Source organism: Eriocheir sinensis, chromosome 12, assembly GCF_024679095.1.
Source record: "Eriocheir sinensis breed Jianghai 21 chromosome 12, ASM2467909v1, whole genome shotgun sequence".
NCBI lineage: Eukaryota > Metazoa > Arthropoda > Malacostraca > Decapoda > Varunidae > Eriocheir > Eriocheir sinensis.
The window spans coordinates 23,955,226-23,977,043 of NC_066520.1; the positions used below are offsets into that span (position 1 = coordinate 23,955,226).

The 21,818-nt window shown below is 42.6% G+C and overlaps 2 protein-coding genes and 1 non-coding gene across 4 annotated transcripts; 1 reads left to right on the forward strand and 2 right to left on the reverse strand.

Moving 5' to 3' along the window:
- Nucleotides 1–386: 386 nt before the first annotated feature.
- Nucleotides 387–6,292, reverse strand: LOC126997697 (protein YIPF6-like). Its single transcript, XM_050858926.1, has 7 exons — nt 6,179–6,292; nt 5,106–5,231; nt 4,297–4,375; nt 3,994–4,036; nt 3,646–3,771; nt 2,924–3,081; nt 387–2,512 (listed from the first exon to the last, which is right to left on the reverse strand). The coding sequence occupies exons 1-7, from the start codon at nt 6,206–6,208 to the stop codon at nt 2,394–2,396; spliced, it is 681 nt and encodes a 226-aa protein (XP_050714883.1). The 5' UTR covers nt 6,209–6,292; the 3' UTR covers nt 387–2,393.
- A 419-nt stretch (nt 6,293–6,711) lies between these two features.
- LOC126997698 (uncharacterized) lies at nt 6,712–12,251 on the reverse strand. Of its 2 annotated transcripts, none has more exons than XM_050858928.1 (6): nt 10,953–12,251; nt 10,221–10,547; nt 9,681–9,998; nt 9,042–9,144; nt 8,716–8,752; nt 6,712–8,298 (listed from the first exon to the last, which is right to left on the reverse strand). In XM_050858928.1, the coding sequence occupies exons 1-6, from the start codon at nt 11,200–11,202 to the stop codon at nt 7,672–7,674; spliced, it is 1,662 nt and encodes a 553-aa protein (XP_050714885.1). In that variant the 5' UTR covers nt 11,203–12,251; the 3' UTR covers nt 6,712–7,671. The 2 variants fall into 2 exon arrangements, with proteins under 2 accessions (XP_050714885.1, XP_050714884.1); XM_050858927.1 differs by having other exon boundaries at nt 6,712–8,301; nt 10,953–12,250.
- Nucleotides 12,252–21,141: 8,890 nt separating this feature from the next.
- Trnaa-ggc (transfer RNA alanine (anticodon GGC)) lies at nt 21,142–21,215 on the forward strand. The gene has a single exon. It is a non-coding gene; the product is annotated as a tRNA-Ala (tRNA).
- Nucleotides 21,216–21,818: the final 603 nt, after the last annotated feature.

Sequence of the window (21,818 nt, forward strand, 5' to 3'; positions counted from 1 at the left end):
AGACTCCTCCTTCCTATACTCAAGAACCTGGAGATCAACTATGCTATCCAGGCTGCCGTAGTTTACCTCTTCTAATTTTTTTCAAGTTTCCTCAGCTAATCCTGTGCTGGTAAAGAGTGGCTATGATATATAATGCAGATAGGAGGGCGTTTCAGGGTCTATGTTATTTTTTCCCATCACAGACGAAAATGATAACCTCAGTCGATTTGATATGTAGATAATACGATGTTTCGTAGTATAAATATTTTTGTTTCTATCATAGACAACAAAAATAACCAACAATAACTTCAGCCATATAGAGTCTCCAAGAAGGGCAACGCAGGGCTTAGGGTAGCGACTGTGAGGCTCCTGCACATACCAACAGTTAGGGTGCAAGAAAACAGGGCTGTCAAGAGGTGCTTTATTTATATATACAAGTGCTCTCCTCAGTTGAATGAAAGAACCTGACTTTCCCAACTCACACCTTGGCTCACTGGTCCCTAATCAACAAGCACCTTAAGTATGGTTCAAAGAGTTAGGTTACATCGTCACCCTCATAAAATAATCGCCTAAGTCATTTTTTAGCGATTTCCATGTTTTTGTCTACATCAATTATATCCAACACGTGACGCCCATTTTTGTAGAGTTGCCTTCGTCATTCAGAGTTTGAGTGTTCTAGAATTGACCTTTTCATTTCTGCCTAAATCTTAAGCCAAATGAGATAGACATTTTTTTTTTCTGATTTCCTGTAAAGTAGAAAATAATGACTTGGGCGGTTTGTTAACGAAGGTGACGATATGCCAGTTTGCACACATTTTTCCTCTCATTCTTCCCCTGATACAAGAAGGATGCAAGTATGTGGCTCCTCTCTCCTCTAACTTATCTATTTTTTTTATTTCTGTGTATTCCAGTTGTCTTCCCTTCCTTTTTCTAATCTTTTTCTGTATCTTACCCTGCTTATTTTCCTTTCTGCCTATTCCTCCTGTTCTTTATTACTCCCTTCAATTTTTCCCCTGATACGAGAAGGCGGCAAATACGATAATGTGTGCAGACTGACAGACATACCCTACACCCTTACAAAGTCCATCTTATTAAACGTATTGGTCCCTCATTTTGTCTGTTTGAAAAGCCTCTGGTGGAAGGAAGTTCTGGGATTCTCATGGACTGTTTTGTGATGCCCGTGATAGTCTGACATGACCTCTACACTTTGAATGGGAAAACTCAACCATAAAAACCTGGTAAGTCTTCACATGGACTGTTTTGTAATGCTGGTGATAGTTTGACAAGGCCTCTGAACCTTGAACTGTTAAAACCACCCATGAAAACCCAGTTACTCTTCTCTGTGGCCTTGGGAAACAGTTGTAATGGGGGCTTGGTACGTTAAACTGTCAAAATCACACCCCCATGGAAACCCGGTTACTCTTCGCTGTGGCCTTGGGAAAACAGTCATAGTGGGGTACGTTGAACAGTTAAAATCACCCCCATGAAAACCCAGTTACTTTTCACTGCGGCCTTGGGAAACAGAGGTGTAATGGGAGCCCAATACGTTTACCACCATGAACCTTCAATACACACTCACTTACGAAGAAGAAAGGAAGGAAAGAAAGCACTGTATGCAAGCTTGTATGAATCACACACCAAGGGAAGGGGGTAACTATGATGCAGATGATGGATGAAGGTCAATAAACATGAGGAAGGAATGTCGCTACTCATATATTATCATCGTGTAAAATCTGAGCGTAACAAAAAACGTAAATAAATCTATATATATATATAAAGCGGTCACTGGGCCAAGAACGGAAAGCCTCACACATGGAATAGTTTTAAAAGCGGTGCAGATATCACACAGTATGTCTCTCGTCTCTGTCTCGTCTCAAAGTGGTTGCTGAGACGAGGAATAACCAAGCCCTAAAAATGCCCTAAGTCCTATCTCTCTCTCTCTATCTCTCTCTTTCTTGTGCATATTCACTCACTTTCTCTCAAAATTAATGTCATATTCAAGTCTCTCTCTCACTCTCATGCTCTAACGCAATCTCTTAGTCTGTTTTGACACTGGAAATGTAACTATGATTTGCATATGTGTTCCAATTCCTATATATACTCTAGTCCTCTCTCTTACACACACACACACACACACACACACACACTCTCTCTCATAATCACTCATTCACACATTATCTTCCCATATAAAACAAATAAAACTGCATCTCCATAAATTACAACTACTTCCATCCACTCACTCTCTCTTTCTCCCTCATAATCACTCATTCAAACACATTATCTCTCCATATAAACTTCCTATACATCAAAATCTTCACACATTACAACTCCATTCTCTCTCTCTCCCATTCAACACACACACAAACACACCTACCTACCTACCAACACCTCTATGCTACGTGCTTATACCTGCATCACACATTGGAGTGGGAGATGATGAGCCAGGATATTATGAAGTAGAAAAGGAAGATTGGGTACACAGCCAGAGCTTTGCGGGTGCTGGGTTGGCTGTCTCCCAGGAACACCATGGCGGCTGGAAATAGGTGAGAATGGTGATAGGTATTAGTTGATGTTCTGGCTATGTTTGTACTAGTTTTGATAAGGGATAACTAGAGAGATGTAGGGCTTAAGAATGTCAAACTATGGCCACTTGAATGAGGCGGATAAGGGATGGAATTAGGTGATTTTTAAGCCTAACAAAGCCCCAAACAGTTACAATAGGTCTTGACATGGAAATTTCACATATGCTTCCTTACTAATGAGACTTTCTATACAACAAAGTGAAGTCATTCTTTGTCAATTTATACCATAAGGGACTGGCTATCATATGTTTGAAGATACCCTATACTTAACCTAACCTAATAAAACTCTACACAGTTACTATAGATTAGGTTAAGTTATGTTTAGGGTAAACTTAACCTAAACTAGACTTCACAACACTCACCGAAAGTGGCCCAGACAAAGCCGATGCAAGTGACGAAGAACCTGATGACGAAGAGGATCTTGTTTGGGGGCGCGATGAGGATGAGGCGACACAGGATGAGCGAGAGGCAGGAGGGGAGGAGGCAGTAGCCCAGCACACACACCGACTGGAAGAACGAGCTGGGGGAAGGAGGATAACATAGAGTGTCATAGACAAATTAACACTAGCACAAATAAGGAACCCAGTAACCCAGACATCAAAAAAGAGGAAGAAAACAAAGGAATGCTTAATGATCGTATAAAAAGAAGCCCGACATACACACACACACCTAATAGCATTATACAGGATACAAGAGGGATTGGAGAAATTGGACAGGGAAGACTTAGTGGTACGTGACAGGAGTGTGACAAGAGGGAATAGTAAGAAATTGAAGAAGAGCAACTGTAGGAGAGACATCAAGAAATACAGTTTTCCATACAGAAGCATAACAACATGGAATGGACTTGACGAGGAGACTGTGTGTGCAAAAACGATTCATGAATTTAAAGTCAAACTGGATAATAAGCGTTATGGAGACGGGACAGCACGAGCCTAGTACGGCTTTTTTCCTGTATTTCACAACTAGGTAAACACACACACACACACACACACACACAATGACTGGGAGAGGCAAAATTAACAATACTGTCAATAAGAGTAGTTTTTAAGGCAATAACCTATCCCAGAAATACAAGCTCACTCACATGGTTCCTCCCAGTAGCTTAGTGTTCATGGTGACCACAGCGGCGCCGGCCCACACAATGACAAAAACCTGTGCAAATTCTGGCCCTCCATCCTGTTTGTCGACCTCCTGAGACCCTTGGACCATCCTGAGAGAGGGATAAGGGAGGTGACTGATGGTGAAAGGGAAGTAAGGGAAGGGTGGCTGATGGTGAGAAGAAAGTAATGAGGTATAGCTGATGGTGAATAAGGAGACGGAGGATGATATTCTTAACTATTTCAGCACCCAAGAACAAATATTTGACAAGGCTTTCCTAGGGGTTGTGAGCATTTCCAGGGGTAGTTGGCTAATGTTCCACTGCCTTACTTACATGGCCAGAAATGTGCAGAGTATGAGAGGTCCCCAGAGGTCCCCTGAAAGCGTCAAAAGGGAAAATGAGGAACAAATATTCGTATTCTCTATATAAAAAGCTATGCAGTCAAAACTATGTATGTAAGACCTGTGGAATTCAATATGTAAACACACACACACACACATGTATAAAATAATACATAAGGCTGCTTCTAAGGCTTTCCCTCTGAATAGTGAATTGAACTGAGATGCCCTACAAGATACATATACACATACATACATATAAAACACATATACAAAACTGCAGGGTCATAATACATACACTCCTTCAACAGTGCTTTCTTCTCCTTGGGGTACAGGACGTGGTAGAACTTGGTGCCCACCGCTCGCAGGTCTCTCATCTGCAAAAAGGTGTGTTTGAGTCAAGACCTGTAGTAACTGTTAGGGGTTTTGTTAGGTTATGTTAGATTAAGTTTAGGGTATCTTAAAACACATGATAGCCAGCCTGATCATAAGCTGGACTTATCATCGTCAGCAAGTACCCTCCTGACCCAAGCAAGCTCATTTTAGTGTGGGTACTCCCAGGATCTTCACACACCACACACCCCATCCCACTTGCTTAATGGGGGACAGTAACCGCTCCTCTGTCAGTGGCGGGGCTCGAATTTCCACCTGCAGAGACTTAACCACTTAGCTATAGGAACAGTATGTGTGTGCATTTGTACTAATATAAGTTTGCCGGTTAAAGCAAGCCATTCCAGTAAATGCTTTGGGTTTCCTTATAGGCCCTGGAAATTTTTAACCCCTCGACTGCAGATTTCCTACAAGAAGACATCACCAAGCTACAGGAATGGAACAAAAAGTGGCAGCTACAATTCAATGAAGAAAACTGTATAATCCTGCACCTTGGGAGGGGAAATCCAACATACCAATACCACATGGGAAACACTCCACTATCCACCACAGAGGCAGAGACAGACCTGGGAGTGTATGTTACCAGGCTACCAGTGAAGGTGACATCCGTGCCAATCATAGCGGACGGGTTATCGATATTTTCTTTTGCTAAACTCTTGGTCTATAGAAAATAAAATAACCGAACAGAGAATTGAAGGGAATAATCCAGCCCCTTACTATAGTCTCCCTGACAGGCTCATCCAGTGTATTGTACTCCTCGGCCTCAGTCTTGCCCACGGCGCCCGGCATGGCCATCTGCCCGGACACCTCCCCGTAGCCGCCAGGATCCACAAAGTCCGGCATCTGTCAAGAGAGGTCAGATTGATATATTGCCGGGACTTTAAGCATTCTCGGTACAGTATTGGGACGAAAAGAAGATCGAAGAGGAGGAGGAATAAATAAGAACAGGAATTGGCAAGAGAGAAAGACGAAAAAGAAGAAGAATAGGAAGGAGAGAAATGGGAAGAGGAAGAGAAATAGAATAGAGAACAGAAATACAGAATAGAGAATAGAAATTGAATAGGGGGGAACAGGAAGGAGGAATTGGCAAGAGAGAAATAGAAAAAAAGGAGAAAAATGGGGAGGAGGAGAGAAATGGGAAGAGGAAGAGAAATAGAACAGAATAGAAATAGAGAATAGAAATAAAATAGAAGGCAACAGATAATAGAAGGGAGGAGGAGAAAGACAAAGATAAAGAAAGTGGAATAGAAATACAGAATAGAATAGAATAGAATAGATTAGAAATACAGAATAAATAGGTATACAGAATAGAATAGAAGAATAGAAATACACAATAGATATACAGAATAGAATTAGAATAGAAAGACGAAGATAAGGAAAGTGAAATGGTAATAAGAAAGAAAACAGAAAAAAGAGAAAAATAAATAAAGAAGTAAGAAAATATTAATCTGAAAAATAATATTCGAATTTCATTAAATAATTCGGGTTTGCTACTAAGTAACAATACCCCGGCAAAGCATAATAAGGTGGTTTTATACGTTAATTTATCTCTAGTGTGTTTTAATTCCTTTAGACCTTTAATTCACTCATTCCTCGTCTCTTAAATATGAGGTTTATAATTATCTCATTTTCTGACAGCGAGAGGGTGGAGTCGTGTCAGTATTTCCGCCTCTCCCTCCTCCCTTACGCGCTATTTAGACCATCCAGGATTATAAACAAGGCCGCAAATAATTACTACGATAAATAATGGTGAGTAAGGCGACGCTGGCGTGATATTATAGGCATTTTACCTCCACTTTTGAGCTTTCCACGTCAGCCATCCCCGCTTGGTCTCGGTCTGGGTCTCGGGCGCCGCCACAATAACAATGATGGCCGCCGCTCTCCTCCCTAACCTTACCCTCTACTTCCCGACCTCAAGATTACCAATTTCCCTCTATTTCTCCTCCTCTGAACCTTTTATATACATTCTATTAGCGTTTATGTATGTACTTTGTCTCTAAAATACAGTTACTAAGGATGATTTGTTTGTATTTGTTTCATACGGTATTATAATCTCTATATATACAGCAAACCAAATCTTTCTCTACTGTATATTTAAATCTCACTCTCTCTCTCTCTCTCTGTATAAAGCAAACCAAATCTCTTTATATATAGACAAATGACTCTCTCTGTAGCAAACCAAATCTTTCTGTATAGTCAAATCTCTCTCTCTCTCTCTCTCTCTCTCTCTCTCTCTCTCTCTCTCTCTCTCTCTCTCTCTCTCTTTCACTATAATTATTTCCTATAGGTGATTGATTGATTTAAAATCAAATAAACACATTAATATTTTTCTTTGGTAGCTCCATAGGAGTTTTAATTCTTTTCTCTCCACTAAAATACAATGGAAAGTTTGAACACATATGATTCAAGTACACATAATACCAGGAGAGGCCAGTATACATAGGAAATACATGAGATACTGACCCTTCAACAAGTATTATGCTTATATATACAGAGAGACAAGGTGCAAGGGAAAAGCAACCTTGTGTCTGGTGTACTGAAGGTCATTTTCCCTTGTAAAATATCTGGGATGGGCCTTTCCTAGTGCATACTGGGAGAGCAAGGCAAACGTTACAAGGGAAAAGCAGGCCTCTGAACAGCATCTACAAGGTCACTTTTTTTTTTTTTTTCCCTTGCAGCTCATTTCTTGTTCTCCCTGGGATGTGAAGTCTGCCTTTCCCAGTGCACACAAGAAGGGACAGAGCCATTTTTTCCCTTGCCATAATACCTCTATAACAATGAGATATGCTGTTACACTCATTTCAAAACCCTCACTTAATTTAGGACACATATTGCCTTTGTAAACTAATAACACCTCTATAATAACCATGATAAAATACAACTTCTTCTGTATCACTAACATCACTATCCCCTTTGCTGTTAAACCCATATCAAAAACCCTCATTATATTTAGGACATGTATTCATCATCATCATCATTTTATTGACGCCTGCTCCTAGGAGCTCCCACCAGGGGATGGCCACAGCAGAAGAGTTTCCATCTTTCTCTATCCAGACACTCCCTCCTTGCCTGCTCAAAGTTTCTCAAAGATCTTTCCCCCCTCTCCCTAACATACTCCTGCACCCTATCTCTCCATTTCTTCTGTTCTTCTGTTTTCGTTCTTTTTATCTCATTCATTCTTTTCTTCTTGTTCTCTTTTCTGTTTCCTTGTTCTTTATTTCCTAATTCCTGTTCTCTTGTTTCTGTTATTTCCTGTTCTTCCATTTTCAATCTTTTACCAACATCACGAGTCTGGCTGCCTTGACACCGGGAAGATCCTGACCACCTCCGCAAAGCTGCACATCCCTTTGGAGTAATTCACCACACACAGTTTGGTCCCGGGTTGCATAGCGTAGGGATGGTCAAGCTTCAAGTCCCTCAGTATAGTCTGCGGGCTTTGAATCGTCCCGTCATCACACACATACACTTCCTCCGGCATGGGTCTGGGTGATGCGTCTTCTACAACCTCCACTATGTCGCTATCGGTATTTTCAGCTTCGTTGTCCGTCGAATTACTCCGCTGGCGATGCGGTTTCCCAATCACGAACCTGCTCAGAAATCGCTTCACCCACTGCGTACAGGTATAAGGGTCGGTGATCCACTCAGTCGGTATCGTGATTTTCGAATGAGCGCAGAACCGACGCACCAGCCTGCAGATATCCTCCAAGGACAGGGCGAGATGCATCTTGATGTGTTGGTTGAGCCAGTCAACAAGGGCGCGCTCCTGGGCCAGAGACATGATGTTAATGTACTCCACGCCTTCAATCGAGATGGTCAGGGGTGTCCGTGGTGGCTGTTCCGTTGGCATTTTCTCCAGGGGAGTGACGTTTTCCTTCTCTGGGGCTGTGTTGGTTTGGCTGCCCGCGCTTTGCTCCTGAAATGCAGTAAGGGAAGGATGTATACCAATGAGGGATGTATACCAATGAGGGATGTATAGTACCAACGAGGGATGTATAGTACCAACAAGGGATATATAGTACCAATGAGGGATGTATACCAATGAGGGATGTATACCAATGAGATTTATATAGGAAAACACAAAAACAAGTTGAAAAAGACAGACAAAGGGCTTCCAAGATATAAAAAATTGTAGCTTTCCCAATAGATGCATTTAACAGTGGAAGAGCCTGGATTACTAAGTTGTTTATTTTGAGAATATAATATGTTTAGAGTTTAGTTAGACCAGAGTTTGAAGAGGGGAAGGAAAGGAGGGGGAGGAGGAGGAGGAGGAGGAGGAAGGGCGGTGAAGAACAGGAAAAGGAAGAAAAGAACACACACACACACTTACCATAGGAGGTGCTGTTGTTGCCTCATAGTTTGGTCTTCTGAAAAAAAATATATTTAAAGATTAAAATCATTATATAAGTACATGGGAAGCTTAGGTTAGCAAATCAGTCTGAATATAATAAAAAATATTTACTTAAGGACTGAATCTCTCTCTCTCTCTCTCTCTCTCTCTCTCTCTCTCTCTCTCTCTCTCTCTCACTCTCTCTCTCTCTCTCTCTCTCTCTCTCTCTCTCTCTCTCTCTCTCTCTCTCTCTCTCTCTCTCTCTCTCTCTCTCTCTCTCTCTCTCTCTCTCTCTCTCTCTCTCTCTCTCTCTCTCTCTCTCTTACTGTTTTCCAATGGCCAAGCGTTCCGGATTCTTCTCTGAGGCAGTCGAGGCCGCAAGATTCTTTCTGTACACCTGCAGGGCCTTCATCAGTTCCTTGTACTTGCCTGTCAAAGAAAAGGCCAAGTAAGGTTAGGTGCATATGCTATACCTCCCTTGCTATGCCTTAACCCCTTGACTGCTGATTTCCTACAAGAAGACATCACCAAGCTACAGGAATGGAACAAAAAGTGGCTGCTATAATTCAATGAAGAAAAATGTAAAGTCCTGCACCTTGGGAGGGGATATCCAGCACACCAATACCACATGGGAAACACTCCACTATCCACCACAGAGGCAGAGAAAGACCTGGGAGTGTATGTTACCAGGCTACCAGAGAAGGCGAAATCCGTGCCAATCGCAGCGGATGGGTTAAGTAAAGGACGGATGAGAGAGAGTGAAGTGAGAAGATGAAAGAGAAAAGAGAAAGAAAGAGGAAGAATTGGAGGAAGAAAAAGGCCAAAAGAGAGAAATAGAGAAGAACAAGAACCAGAGAGAGAGAAAGGAAGAGAGAGGTGTGGAAATGACACACACACACACACACACACACACACACACACACACACACACACACACACACACACACACACACACACACACACACCTGTTAAAAGCAGCGTTCTGGGGTCTTCATACTTCACACCCTTGCTATCATCATCATCATCATCGCTGTCATCGCTACTAGAACTATTGCCACTGCTACGATAATGCCTCTCGTCATCAACCAGCGGATCTTCCAAGTTCTGGGAGGTCGCATTGGAAGGTGTATTTGAACTATCGTCTACTGGATCGATCGTCAAGGGGTTGATGGTGGTTGGGTTATGTTGAGTCTCCTCTTCCTCTTCCTCTTCTCTGTTCTGGTATTGGTCTGGTATATGTATGATCTGGGGCTCCTCCTCCTCCTCTTCTTCCTTCTGCTGGTCTGGTAAGGGAGGATAAAGTATATGAATATTGTATAAGATATCTAGTTTGAAGTTATCTCTCTCTCTCTCTCTCTTGGTATGATACATGAAAGGGAGATAGAGAAAATTGCCTATGTTGAAAAAAGGAGTAGAAAGCAAGAGTTATTTCAGATATCGAGTTGTATCATGTGTAATAAACCTGTCTCTCTCTCTCTCTCTCTCTCTCTCTCTCTCTCTCTCACCTCTCTCTCTCAGCGCTTCCTTCTTTGCCCTCGCCACCTCCTCGTAGTCCAACATGCCCGACGCAACACTCTGGGTATCGCTGTCTTCCAGGGTCACTGGGGAACTTGCCACTTCTATCCTCACTCTCTTAGGGACGGAAGATTTCGGTGTGGCTTCGGTCTTCCCTGGTTTTCTCTTCGGTTGAATCGGCCATACAGTACCCTTTGCCTCGTGTTGTCGGTTGTAGGCCTTCAGCGCAGCCTTCCCTGCCCTCCTTTCCTCGGCTGTCTGGTTGGCGAACACCGACGGGATGTAGTCAGGGGATAATGGGTCTTCCGATTTCTTCCCTGAGAGTAAGGAAAGTTGATGGAATTGAAAGGAATTGAAAAAAAATGTGTGACTTGTCTATGCTTGCAAATAATCTCTCTCTGATATTATAGTAATGCCCCAGTATCTCATTTCCCATGGTAACCAGCTGCTCTTCTGATATCATATATGCATTCTACTAACCTTCAAACCAGTCTTAACCGATACAATGTACAGTATAATGCAAAATAATGACCAGGCATGCAAGAAACGAAGCATAAACTAATAATTACTGGATATGAAGTGATCGCTACAGAGTCTTGCATATGAAGGGTATTCCCAGCACTCCGAGGGCAAGAATTTTTACTAAACTTCAAACTAATCTTAACCTACAGGAAGTACAATCAACAGACATGCATAAAAAAAAGATATAAAATAATAATTACCAGATATAAAGTGATTGCTACAGAGTCTTGCATTTGTAGGGTATTTCCAGTACTCTGAGGGCAAGGTCTCCCCTGGCGGCAAGGCTCCCATGACTGCCTCGAACCACCGCCCTCGCCTGCTGCCCCTCGCTGACCTCTTGCTGCTGACTGGAGGGAAATGGTAGAAGGAAATGTGCTTCTGGGACCCTTTGTTGCAGCACCCCGGGGCCACGCAGAACCTGACCAGCTTCTTCGTTTCACTCGACTCCATGGCATCCTTGATTACTTGTGTCAGAGCATGGGTCCCCCTCTTCTTCCTCTTTCTTTCCTCTTCTTCTGTTGGGTTGGATCTTTTTCCTCTTCTCCTACTGGGCTGTGTTGCTTTGTATGTCCTCTTCCTCTTGTTCCTTCTCCTCTTCTATTGGGTTGGATCTTTTTCCTCGTCTTCTGTTGGGCTGTGTTGCTTTGTATGTCCTCTTCCTCTTGTTCCTCTTCTTATGTGGGACCTTCGATCTCCTTTTGTTCGTCTTCTTATTCCTCTTCCTTTGACATGTGTTGCTATGTGTGGCTTTGAAGGACCACTTCCTCTTGTTCCTCTTTCTTTGACGTGTATTGCTTTGTAGGTCCTCTTCCTTTAACGTGTATTGCTTCGTTGGTCCTCTTCCCTGTATGTGTATTGCTTCGTAGGTCCTCCTCTTCCTCTTTACGTGTATTGCTTCTCAGGTCCTCCTCCTCTTGTTCCTCTCTTCTTATTCCTCTTCCTTAAATGTGTATTGCTTCGTAGATCCTCTTGTTCCTCTTCGGAAGTCCTCCTCTTCCTTTTTACGTGTATTGCTTCTCAGGTCCTCCTCCTCCTCTTGTTCCTCTCTTCTGCTGCTCAATGGCATCACACTATTTAATACTGTCCCTCCTCGCTCTGCCATTCCCCTCTCTCAGCTGACCATGGTTCTCCCAATGAATAACAAGTGAAATAATGCAAATCTAACCACCAGATTCTTTCAACTCAACACTCACCGACTGCGGGGCCACTCCTACAAGCTAAGTAAACCAGACCATTGGCGAACCACAATGAAGGGAAACTGGTTTGCCATTAGAGTTATAGACCCGTGGAATAAGCTCTCAGATAATGTGGTATCTGCCCCTTCAATAGCCAGTTTCAAATTGCGGTATGACAGGCACTTGGATCAGGGGCATGAGGCTAACAGGTCTTAGAGGTGGGGAACACCAAAAGAAGTCGCTTCTTATTCCCCCACTATCCATTCATAGGTAAGCATTCATAGGTAAACATGGAAAACGTAAACAAATGTAGTAGTAGTAGTCGTTCGGGAGTTTCGCCTTTGTAACGGCACTCCCTGATGTGTGTCTACTGTCTGGGTCTATTATTTTCCTCTTCTTCTTTCATTCTTTTTCTCTTATTGTCCAAAACTTATGTGCTATTGCTTTTGTTTCTTCCGTGTGTTCATTTTCAAATAAAAAAATTCCAATGATTGATTGATAGTTTATTGTTGCAGGTAAACAACAATGATGTCATCACACTTTTTTCTTTCCTCTGCATAGGCCGGAAGTGTCGCAAGTCTTCGTTTTTAGCATATGTCGCACTTGGTTTCCTCTTGCCGGTGTCTGTTCCTGTCTTTTAGTCGCATGTTGTTTGTCCTGCATCTGAATAGCACTTCTGAGGCTTGGTTGTTGGTGTATATACCTCCTCTTGCCCTCCCATTTTCTATATATCTTAAGGCTTGATTTCTCATTCATTTGCCTCTTCTACTCTCTTGTATCCGCAATATATTCCACATCTTCTTTTGACCTCTTCTTCTTCTTCTTCTTGTTTAGACCTTCTTTTTCTCTGACGTCGATCTTCTTCTCTTTTAATTTGACTTCTTTTCTTGTTCTTTTTCTGACCTCTTCTGTTTCTGATCGCTTCTTTTTTACTTCTCTTTGGCCTCTTCTTTTTTTTACCTTTTCTTCTTCTTCTTCTTGTTTGACCTTTTTTTTACTTTTTTTACCTCCCTTTTTACTCTTTTTTACCTCATCTCTTTCTCTTCTTTTTTATCTCTTTCTTTATCTTTATCTTTTTCTGACCTTTTATTTTTTACTTTTTTTTTTTACTTATTTTTTATTAATATTCTTTTTTTTACCTGTAAACGCTTTGTATCGCTTCTTTTGGTCCTCCTCCTCTCGGTCCACTCTTCTGTTCATTCACACACTTTGCTTATCAATAATACTGTATAACTTACCTCTCCTCACTGCAGTACAGTTACATTACATTTTTCAGTTTGTGACCTTTATATTATCATCTCCGCCTTAGCTCCTCGATCAGTATATGCCATTAATTTTCTTCGCTCCTTACCCTCCACTCACGTACCTTCTTTCTGAAAAATAGCACGCCGTCTGCCCGGCACCTATCTCTCTCTATCCTATAGTAACGTACTCAACTCGATCTATTTCTTCCTCATTTTCTCTCTCCTGTAGGCTACATATTACTATAGGGTCGTTAGGTATGTACCCCCCCTACTCTGTACCCTCGATTCCCCCCCCTCCCCTCGTTCTCAATTAAAATCTGAATCTGAAATCCGCTTGTATCGCTGCTATATATATAGGTCCTCCTTGGCACTTCTCCCTTGTTGTTTACCTGCAACAATAAACTATCAATCAATCATCAATCAATCACTTCTCTACATTCACGCATACGCAAAAATCCGGACCTAGGTTTGAGTTTTATGTCTAAATGGAAGAGGATATTATAGTGTCCATATGTCTCACAGCCATAGAGTAAGACAGGGGGCATATGGCACTTGAAGACCCGAGTCCAAACAGGTATCGACAACGCCACATACTCGCATTGAGCGAGTCCGTAACACAGTGGGTCAGGCCCAAGGAGAATTATAGTCTCTGGTCAGGCTAGTCCACCGTGAGATTTCCTGGCGACACCCACCGTTGTTCTGAACTATACGCAACCAAGGTATGTGAAATTTTCCAAGGTCTCAGTCACAGACTACATAGAATTTATTTATTCCTTTATACATCGCAGAATTTCAGTACGTTCAGCTACAGCGCATGCATATCCCAAAATATTTACCTTTTACCCCTAAACTACAGACGCACTTTACTGTGTTTTCCGTCTGCTCTGCGTTGTAATCTTACTTTAGGGAAGATCGAGGCGTTCAGTCAACCGCTGAAAGGGAAATGTTAATCTACCCCTTATTTGGAGATTACTAGAAGGCGAGGCGCACTCTGAGATCGTTCCGATAAGAACAGCAGGGCAGCAAATATTCCCGGACTGGCCATCGTTGTCTCTGTCGCAAGTTGTCCTCCAGAAGACGGGTATGAGGAGAGTGGGGCACTTTGGATCTGTAGCGGGAGAAATCAAAGTTAAAACGGATAAGAGGGATAAGTAAGGTTTTACAGTAGCGTGTGGGTTTCAATAAATTAAAGATCAGTGATGGTTTAGGAGCGTTGAGGAGTCTATCATTTTATACGTATACTTACTGTCTTGGTCACTGCTCGCTCCCACCGCCGCCACCAGCAGCAGCGCCACCTTAGCTGCAAGAATCTTCATTGTAGCTCTGGAATAATAACAACTGGAATAATAACAAGAGTAGTAGTAGTATAGTCTGTTCACTTAAGTCTGACCCAAGCTGACAACATAAACCTAAGCGTGTTTGTAAGCACAGTGCAGATTAGCAGAAAGTGCTGCGCGAGATAAACTTGGAAGCCATAGCAGTAGCCAATAAGCACTCTGCTTGCAAACACGCTTAGGTTTATGTTGTCAGCTTGGGTCAGACTTAAGTGAACAGACTTTAGTACTAGTACAACTACTACTACTAGTAGTAGTAGTAGTAGTAGGCCTATAGCAGTAGTAGAAAGAGAAAGAGAAAGAGAGAAAGAGAGACACAGAGACACAGAGACAGACAGAGAGAAAGAGAGAGAAACCCCAGCGGCGGGCCGTTGCCCGCTCATCGACATGTATGTAGCTACTCATTTGCAATATGTAAGATGTAAAAAGAAAGAAAGAAAAAGAAAAAGAAAGAAAGAAAAAAAGAAATAAAAAGAAAAAAAGAAAAAAAAAAGAAAAAAAAAAGAAAAAAAAGAAAGAAAAAAGAAAGAAAGAAGAAATAAAAGAAAAAAACGAAAAAAAAAGAAAAAAAAAAGAAAAAAAAGAAAGAAAAAAGAAAGAAAGAAGAAATAAAAGAAAAAAACAAATTGTTATTATTATTATGGTGTTGGTTATTATTGTTATTATTATTATTATGGTTATTATGGTTATTATTATTATTGTTATTATTATCATCATCACGTATAACCAGACGTTCAACCAATCATCATCGAGGATCAGCCCTCTCAACCGTATGTGTGTGTCTTCGTATGGCGGAGACACTGTATAACGGGGTGTATGGTACTGTGCGTGTGTTCGTGTGTTGACTTTATTTCCACACCACCTTAATTTGAGGTAAAAGTCTTGGCGCGTTTTTTTTTTCAAGAGGTGTCCCCCGTAGGCCTAATCCTCTTATTTGGTCAGGAAATTGTTACGAAAGAGTGCACGTTGTTATAAAAGCACATGGGGTTGTAACAAAAGGGTACAGAATAGTTTTGAAAGCAAACGTGGTTGTAACGAAAGTGTGCGGTGTTGTAACAAAAGCTTACGAGGTTATTTCGAAAGCATACGGGGTTGAAACAAAAGTGTGCAGTGTTGTAACAAAAGCTTACGGGGTTGTTTCGATCAACAGTGTATGGGTTTGTTGCAATACCCAAGATCCGTAGAAATTGTAAATAGCCGTAGCAGCAAACGGGGTCGTTTCGATCAACGGTGTATGGGTTTGTTGCAATACCCAAGATCCGTAGAAATTGTAAATAGCCGTAGCAGCAAACGGGGTTGTTTCGATCAACAGTGTATGGGTTTGTTGCAATACCCAAGATCCGTAGAAATTGTAAATAGCCGTAGCAGCAAATATTGTCATGCAGAAACCATATATAGTTGTTAATAGCAGCAGCAGCAGCAAAAAAGTTAATGTGAATAGTCGAAGAGGAAGTTAGGGTGAATAGTCGAAGAGGAAGTTAGGTTTGGCATTGAAAAGCCATAGATGTTGTTAATAGCCAATCGCAGCAGCACCAAAGCTGTTACGATACTACCATTATGCCAGATTAATACGCTCCCCATATGTATTTTCAGCACGTACTAAAAATATATCCCACTGGTAGAAGTGTAAATATATAGTTTAGTACACACACTTAGAAATATAAAACCCAGTACCTTTTGCTTAAGCTATACCACCTAAACATACGTAAATATATCGCTTCATACATATACTTACAAATATATAAGTATAATTGCTCGTGTATAAATTTCAGGGCGTATAGCCCTTCCTACAAGCAAGAAGCGTATGAAAGAAAGCAATACAGACACACATCATCGAGAATCAGCCCTTTTGACCTTATACAAACTTCTTATTCATCATTTTCCTTTTATGTATAATTGATTTTATAAATTTCAGTACGTATAGCCCTTCCTACAAGCAAGAAGCGTATGAAAGAAAGCAATACAGACACACATCATCGAGAATCAGCCCTTTTGACCTTATACAAATATCTCATTCTTCATTTCCCTGTTATGTATATTAGTTTATGTATAGAAATCATCACTTAAAAAAACTGCAGACCTACAGTCATATGTCATCAAGAATCATCCCTAAGGAAACAGAAAGCATTTTAATCAACCTTTTTTCGTTACGTATATTTACTTGCGTATAGAAATTATCACGTATAACCCTTACTGCAGACACTGTATAACGGGATGTTTGGTACCGTGTGTCATTGCCACAGTACGAGGAGCAACAACACAAAGCAGATTTTATCTATAGCGCGTGCCAGTTCCTACGCCTTTTGCCTGGCCCATGCTGCCCCCCAGTGCTTCCCTTAAATGGAGATGCTGAAGCTGGGGTATATTAAATTTCTCAGTGCACACTTACAAATATATAACCTGAGACGTTACCATTAAATATATATCCTTCATAGATCCGTAAACATATCGCGTAGTACATACATGCATGAAAATATAACCCGGTACTTTAAGTTTTAAAAATATTCCTTACAACACACTTAGATATATACATATACGTCAGAACCTTTCCACTTCATTCTTATGTATAGTTTAGTCGATACATTTATATATTCCCATGTACCTTAATATTCCTTGGTAACGTGTCGTAAGACGTATAACCCAAGGAATTGGTACCAGAGAGACTTGGGGAATAAGCTGCTGTTCAAGGCAAGGACTGGAACAACAAGTAAAGGAGAGAAGCAGAGATGAGAAGGACAAAAACTGCAGCGTTTGTATAGGGGAAAAAAGAAATAAAAGAGCACCTGATAGTGGCCTGTGACAGGTATGAAGAGGAGAGGCAAAGGCTATTAGCATCTGTGGTGGAGATCATTGAGGAAGAGGAGTGGCATAGAGTGGAGGAAGTAGACGGAGGAATAAGTACCGTGTTAGGACCATATGGATGTAAAGAGGAAGCAGTGAAATTAATACCTCACACAAAAATTCTCGTCATGTTGCTGCAAAAAAAAGATCTGAGCAGTGAAAGTTGAGTGAAAAATGTAATAGTGGAAAATGGCAAAAGCGCATAGACAGGCAAATCAAGGAAAGAAATGGACAGAAAACCTAAGCTCAAGATGAAGTGCTCATGCAGTATTACAAGTGAATAAAGGGCAAGGGAAGGGCAAGGCAGGGTAAGGCAAGGCAAGGCAAGGGCAGGACAAGGGAAGGTCAGGGCAAGGGAAGGACAAGGCAAGGGAGACCAACGCACAGGGCTATATATGGCCAGCCAAGAAGGCGAGACACACAGGGCTGGCCAGCCAAGAAGGCAAGGTCAGGGAACGCACAAGGCCAGCCAGCCAAGAAGACGAGACGCACAGGGCTGGCAGCCAAGGCAGGAGAGGGCAAGGGAAGGGCAGGGCAAGGGAAGGGCTGGGCAAGGGAAGGGAAGGACAATGGAAGGTCAGGGCAAGGGAAGGACAAGGCAAGGGAGACCAACGCACAGGGCTATATATGGCCAGCCAAGAAGACGAGACGCACAGGGCTGGCCAGCCAAGAAGGCAAGGTCAGGGAACGCACAAGGCCAGCCAGCCAAGAAGGCGAGACGCACAAGGCTGGCAGCCAAGGCAGGAGAGGGCAAGGGAAGGGCAGGGCAAGGGAAGGGCTGGGCAAGGCAATTAAGGCAATTAAGTCTAAGGCAAGGCAAGGCAATTAAGGCAATTAAGTCTAAGGCAAGGCAAGGCAATTAAGGCAATTAAGTCTAAGGCAAGGGCAAGGCAATTAAGTCTAAGGCAAGGCAAGGCAATTAAGGCAATTAAGTCTAAGGCAAGGGCAAGGCAATTAAGTCAAGGCAAGGGCAAGGCAAGGCAAGGCTTAAGCATTCATCCTGAACTTAGAACTGTCCTTTTCTTTCCCTGATTTGCCTGCCTATGCGCTTTTGCTATTTTCCACTATTACACTTTTCACTCAACTTCACAACATATTCAGATCTTTTTTCCCCAGCAACATACCGATAAAATTTTTGAGTGCAAGGCAAGGCAAGGCAAGGCCACCACCACTACCACCATCACTATCACGTACCACCACCACCACCACCACTATCATGTACCACCACCACCACCACCACCACTATCATGTACCACCACCACCACCATGTACCACCACCACCATCACCACCACCACTATCATGTACCACCACCACCATCACCACCACCACTATCATGTACCACCACCACCATCACCACCACCACTATCATGTACCACCACCATCATGTACCACCACCACCATCACCACCACCACTATCATGTACCACCACCACCATCACCACCACCACTATCATGTACCACCACCACCATCACCACAATCACGTACCACCACCACCACCATCACCACTATCACGTACCACCACCACCATCACCACTATCACGTACCACCACCATCACCACTATCACGTACCACCACCATCACCACTATCACGTACCACCACCATCACCACTATCACGTACCACCACCACCACCATCACCACTATCATGTACCACCACCACCATCACTATCACGTACCACCACCATCACGTACCACCACCACTATCATGTACCACCACCACCATCACCACTACCATAAAAACACCAGGTCCCACCAAAAAAAACACCAGGTCCCACCAAAAAAAAAACACCAGGTCCCACCATAAAAACACCAGGTCCCACCAAAAAAAACACCAGGTCCCACCAAAAAAACACCAGGTCCCACCAAAAAAACACCAGGTCCCATCATAAACACACCAGGCCCCACAAAAAAAAACACCAGGCCACACAAAAAAACACCACCAGGCCCCACAAAAAAAAACACCAGGCCCCACAATAAAAACCCATCAGGGCCCACCTAAAAACACACCAGGTCCCACCAAAAAAAAAACCACCAGGGCCCACCAAAAAACCCACCAGGGCCCACCAAAAAAAAAAAAAATGCCCCACCAAAAAAAAAAACAGGTCCCACCATAAAAAAACACCAGGTCTCACCATAAAAACACCACCATAAAAACACCATAAAAACACACCATAAAAACACACCATAAAAACACACCACCATAAAAACACACCACCATAAAAACACCATAAAAACACACCATAAAAACACACCATAAAAACACACCTGGTCTCACAAAAAAAACACCAAGCCCCACAAAAAAAAAAACCAAGCCACAAAAAAAATACACCAGGCCCCACAAAAAAAAACACCAGGCCCCACCAAAAAAAACACCAGGCCCCACAAAAAAAAACACCAGGCCCCACAAAAAAAAACACCAGGCCCCACAAAAAAAACACCAAGCCCCACAAAAAAAACACCAAGCCCCACAAAAAAAACAACCAGGCCACAAAAAAACACCAGGCCACAAAAAAAACACCAGGCCACAAAAAAAACACCAGGCCACAACACAACCCCCAGGCCCCAAAAAAAAAAACACCAGCCCCCACAAAAAAAAACACCAGGCCCCACAAAAAAAAACACCAGGCCCCACAAAAAAAAACACCAGCCACACCAAAAAAAAAAGCACCAGGCCCCACAAAAAAAAAGCACCAGGCCCCACAAAAAAAAAGCACCAGGCCCCACAAAAAAAAAGCACCAGGCCCCACCAAAAAAAAGCACCAGGCCCCACCAAAAAAAAGCACCAGGCCCCACCAAAAAAAAGCACCAGGCCACAAAAAAAAAACACCAGGCCCCACAAAAAAAAAGCACCAGGCCCCACAAAAAAAAAGCACCAGGCCCCACAAAAAAACACCAGCCACAACAAAAAAACACCAGCCACAACAAAAAAAAAACACCAGGCCCCACAAAAAAAGAACACCAGGCCCCACAAAAATACACCAGGACCCATCTAAAAACCCACCAGGGCCCACCAAAAAAAAAACACCAGGTCCCACCAAAAAAAAAAAAAAACACCAGGGCCCACCACACCCACACAGTATAGATGGGCCACTAACACCCACACCTTCACAGTAATAGATGGGCCACTAACACACCCGCCCACACACACAGTAATAGATGGGTCACTAACACACCCACCAACACACCCACCCACACTGCAATTTTTACAAAGACACACGGAAGGAAAGAGGTTGGAGATAGTGTCTCCAGGAAAGGCAGAGAGCGAAAGCGTGAAACTCTGAATCAGCTACCTAACGTCACCTTCTGAGGGAAATAAACTGAGACGTGCGAAGCGAATCCGAAACGAGCGATCCAGAGGGAACGAAACACATGAGCGGCAGCGAACCACCAAACATACACAAACTACCTCCTCCCTTCTCCTTTGTTGTTTACTTGCAACAATAAACTATCAATCAGTCAATCAATTATTCACCACACAACCATAACAAACAAATATCACCATCCCACTGTCCGAATCATACCGGCTCTCCCGTACCTGGTGATGGGGTGGGCCTGGGGCGGCATGGTGGTGCGGGGGCGTCTCCCTCCTGCAGTGGCACCAAAAAACCTTCGCCTTCTCCTTCGATAAGGTAGGCTGCGGAGACCACGATGACCACTATGAGACATGAACGCCAGGCACTGCAGGCTATACTCATGTATTGTTGACGATCTTTTGCTTCCCCACCCTCCTTTATTTATTTTTTTTTTTTGGGGGGGGGGAGGGGAGATTGTAGCGTGTGCGGGCTGTCACCGAGAGGCGACCGTGGTGTAACGGTAGCACGTCCGCCCGGCAAGCGGAAGGACTCGGGTTCGATCCCCGGGTGGTGCCTGCCTTTTCTGGTGAACCCCCTACCTCTAACATAGGGTTAAATGTATAAAGACGCTAATGTAAAATAATGAGCAGTAGGTAATAATCATGTTGTAGTAATAGTAGAAGCAGTAGCATTATTATTATTATTATTATTATTATTATTATTATTATTATTATTAGTGCCTACCGCCCACAGGGCCACTGGGCCCTGCCTGGGCTGGTGGGCTGTTCATTAACAATAATGTTCTTTCAGCTGTGCTTAGTGAGTATCCTGCATTTGCCCCTAGATTGTAGTCCATATGTACAGTCTCTTATGTCTGCTCCCTTGACTAAATCAAGGCCTTTATTATTATTTTTTTTAGCACTTGTCCCCTACCATTGTATCTTTTTAGTTTCCTGGTGCTATTTACACATGTATCCTTAGTTGTGTAATCACACTCTGTACTGCCTGGGGGTTGGGATGGCATGCTCCTCCCTTCTCCTTTGTTGTTTTACTTGCAACAATAAACTATCAATCAATCAATCAATCATTAGTAGTAGTAGTAGTAGTAGTAATAGTAATTAACGTGGTAGAGGTAGCAATACTAAATGCATTAATTAATCCATCATTTCTTGTAATATT

Bases quoted from the DNA above. Each gene is read 5' to 3' on its own strand.
- LOC126997698 (XM_050858927.1), bottom strand. From the start codon at position 11,202: ATGGAGTCGAGTGAAACGAAGAAGCTGGTCAGGTTCTGCGTGGCCCCG. The intron at 9,999-10,220 runs GTGAGAGAGAGA...CTCCCTTACCAG, and splicing joins GGAAGCGCTGAGAGAGAGAG to ACCAGCAGAAGGAAGAAGAG. The intron at 8,753-9,041 runs GTAAGAGAGAGA...ATTTTTTTTCAG, and splicing joins CGCTTGGCCATTGGAAAACA to AAGACCAAACTATGAGGCAA.
- LOC126997697 (XM_050858926.1), bottom strand. From the start codon at position 6,208: ATGGCTGACGTGGAAAGCTCAAAAGTGGAG. The intron at 4,376-5,105 runs GTAAGGGGCTGG...ACCTTTTTGCAG, and splicing joins AGCCTGTCAGGGAGACTATA to ATGAGAGACCTGCGAGCGGT. The intron at 3,772-3,993 runs GTAAGTAAGGCA...TCCCTCTCTCAG, and splicing joins CTCTGCACATTTCTGGCCAT to GATGGTCCAAGGGTCTCAGG.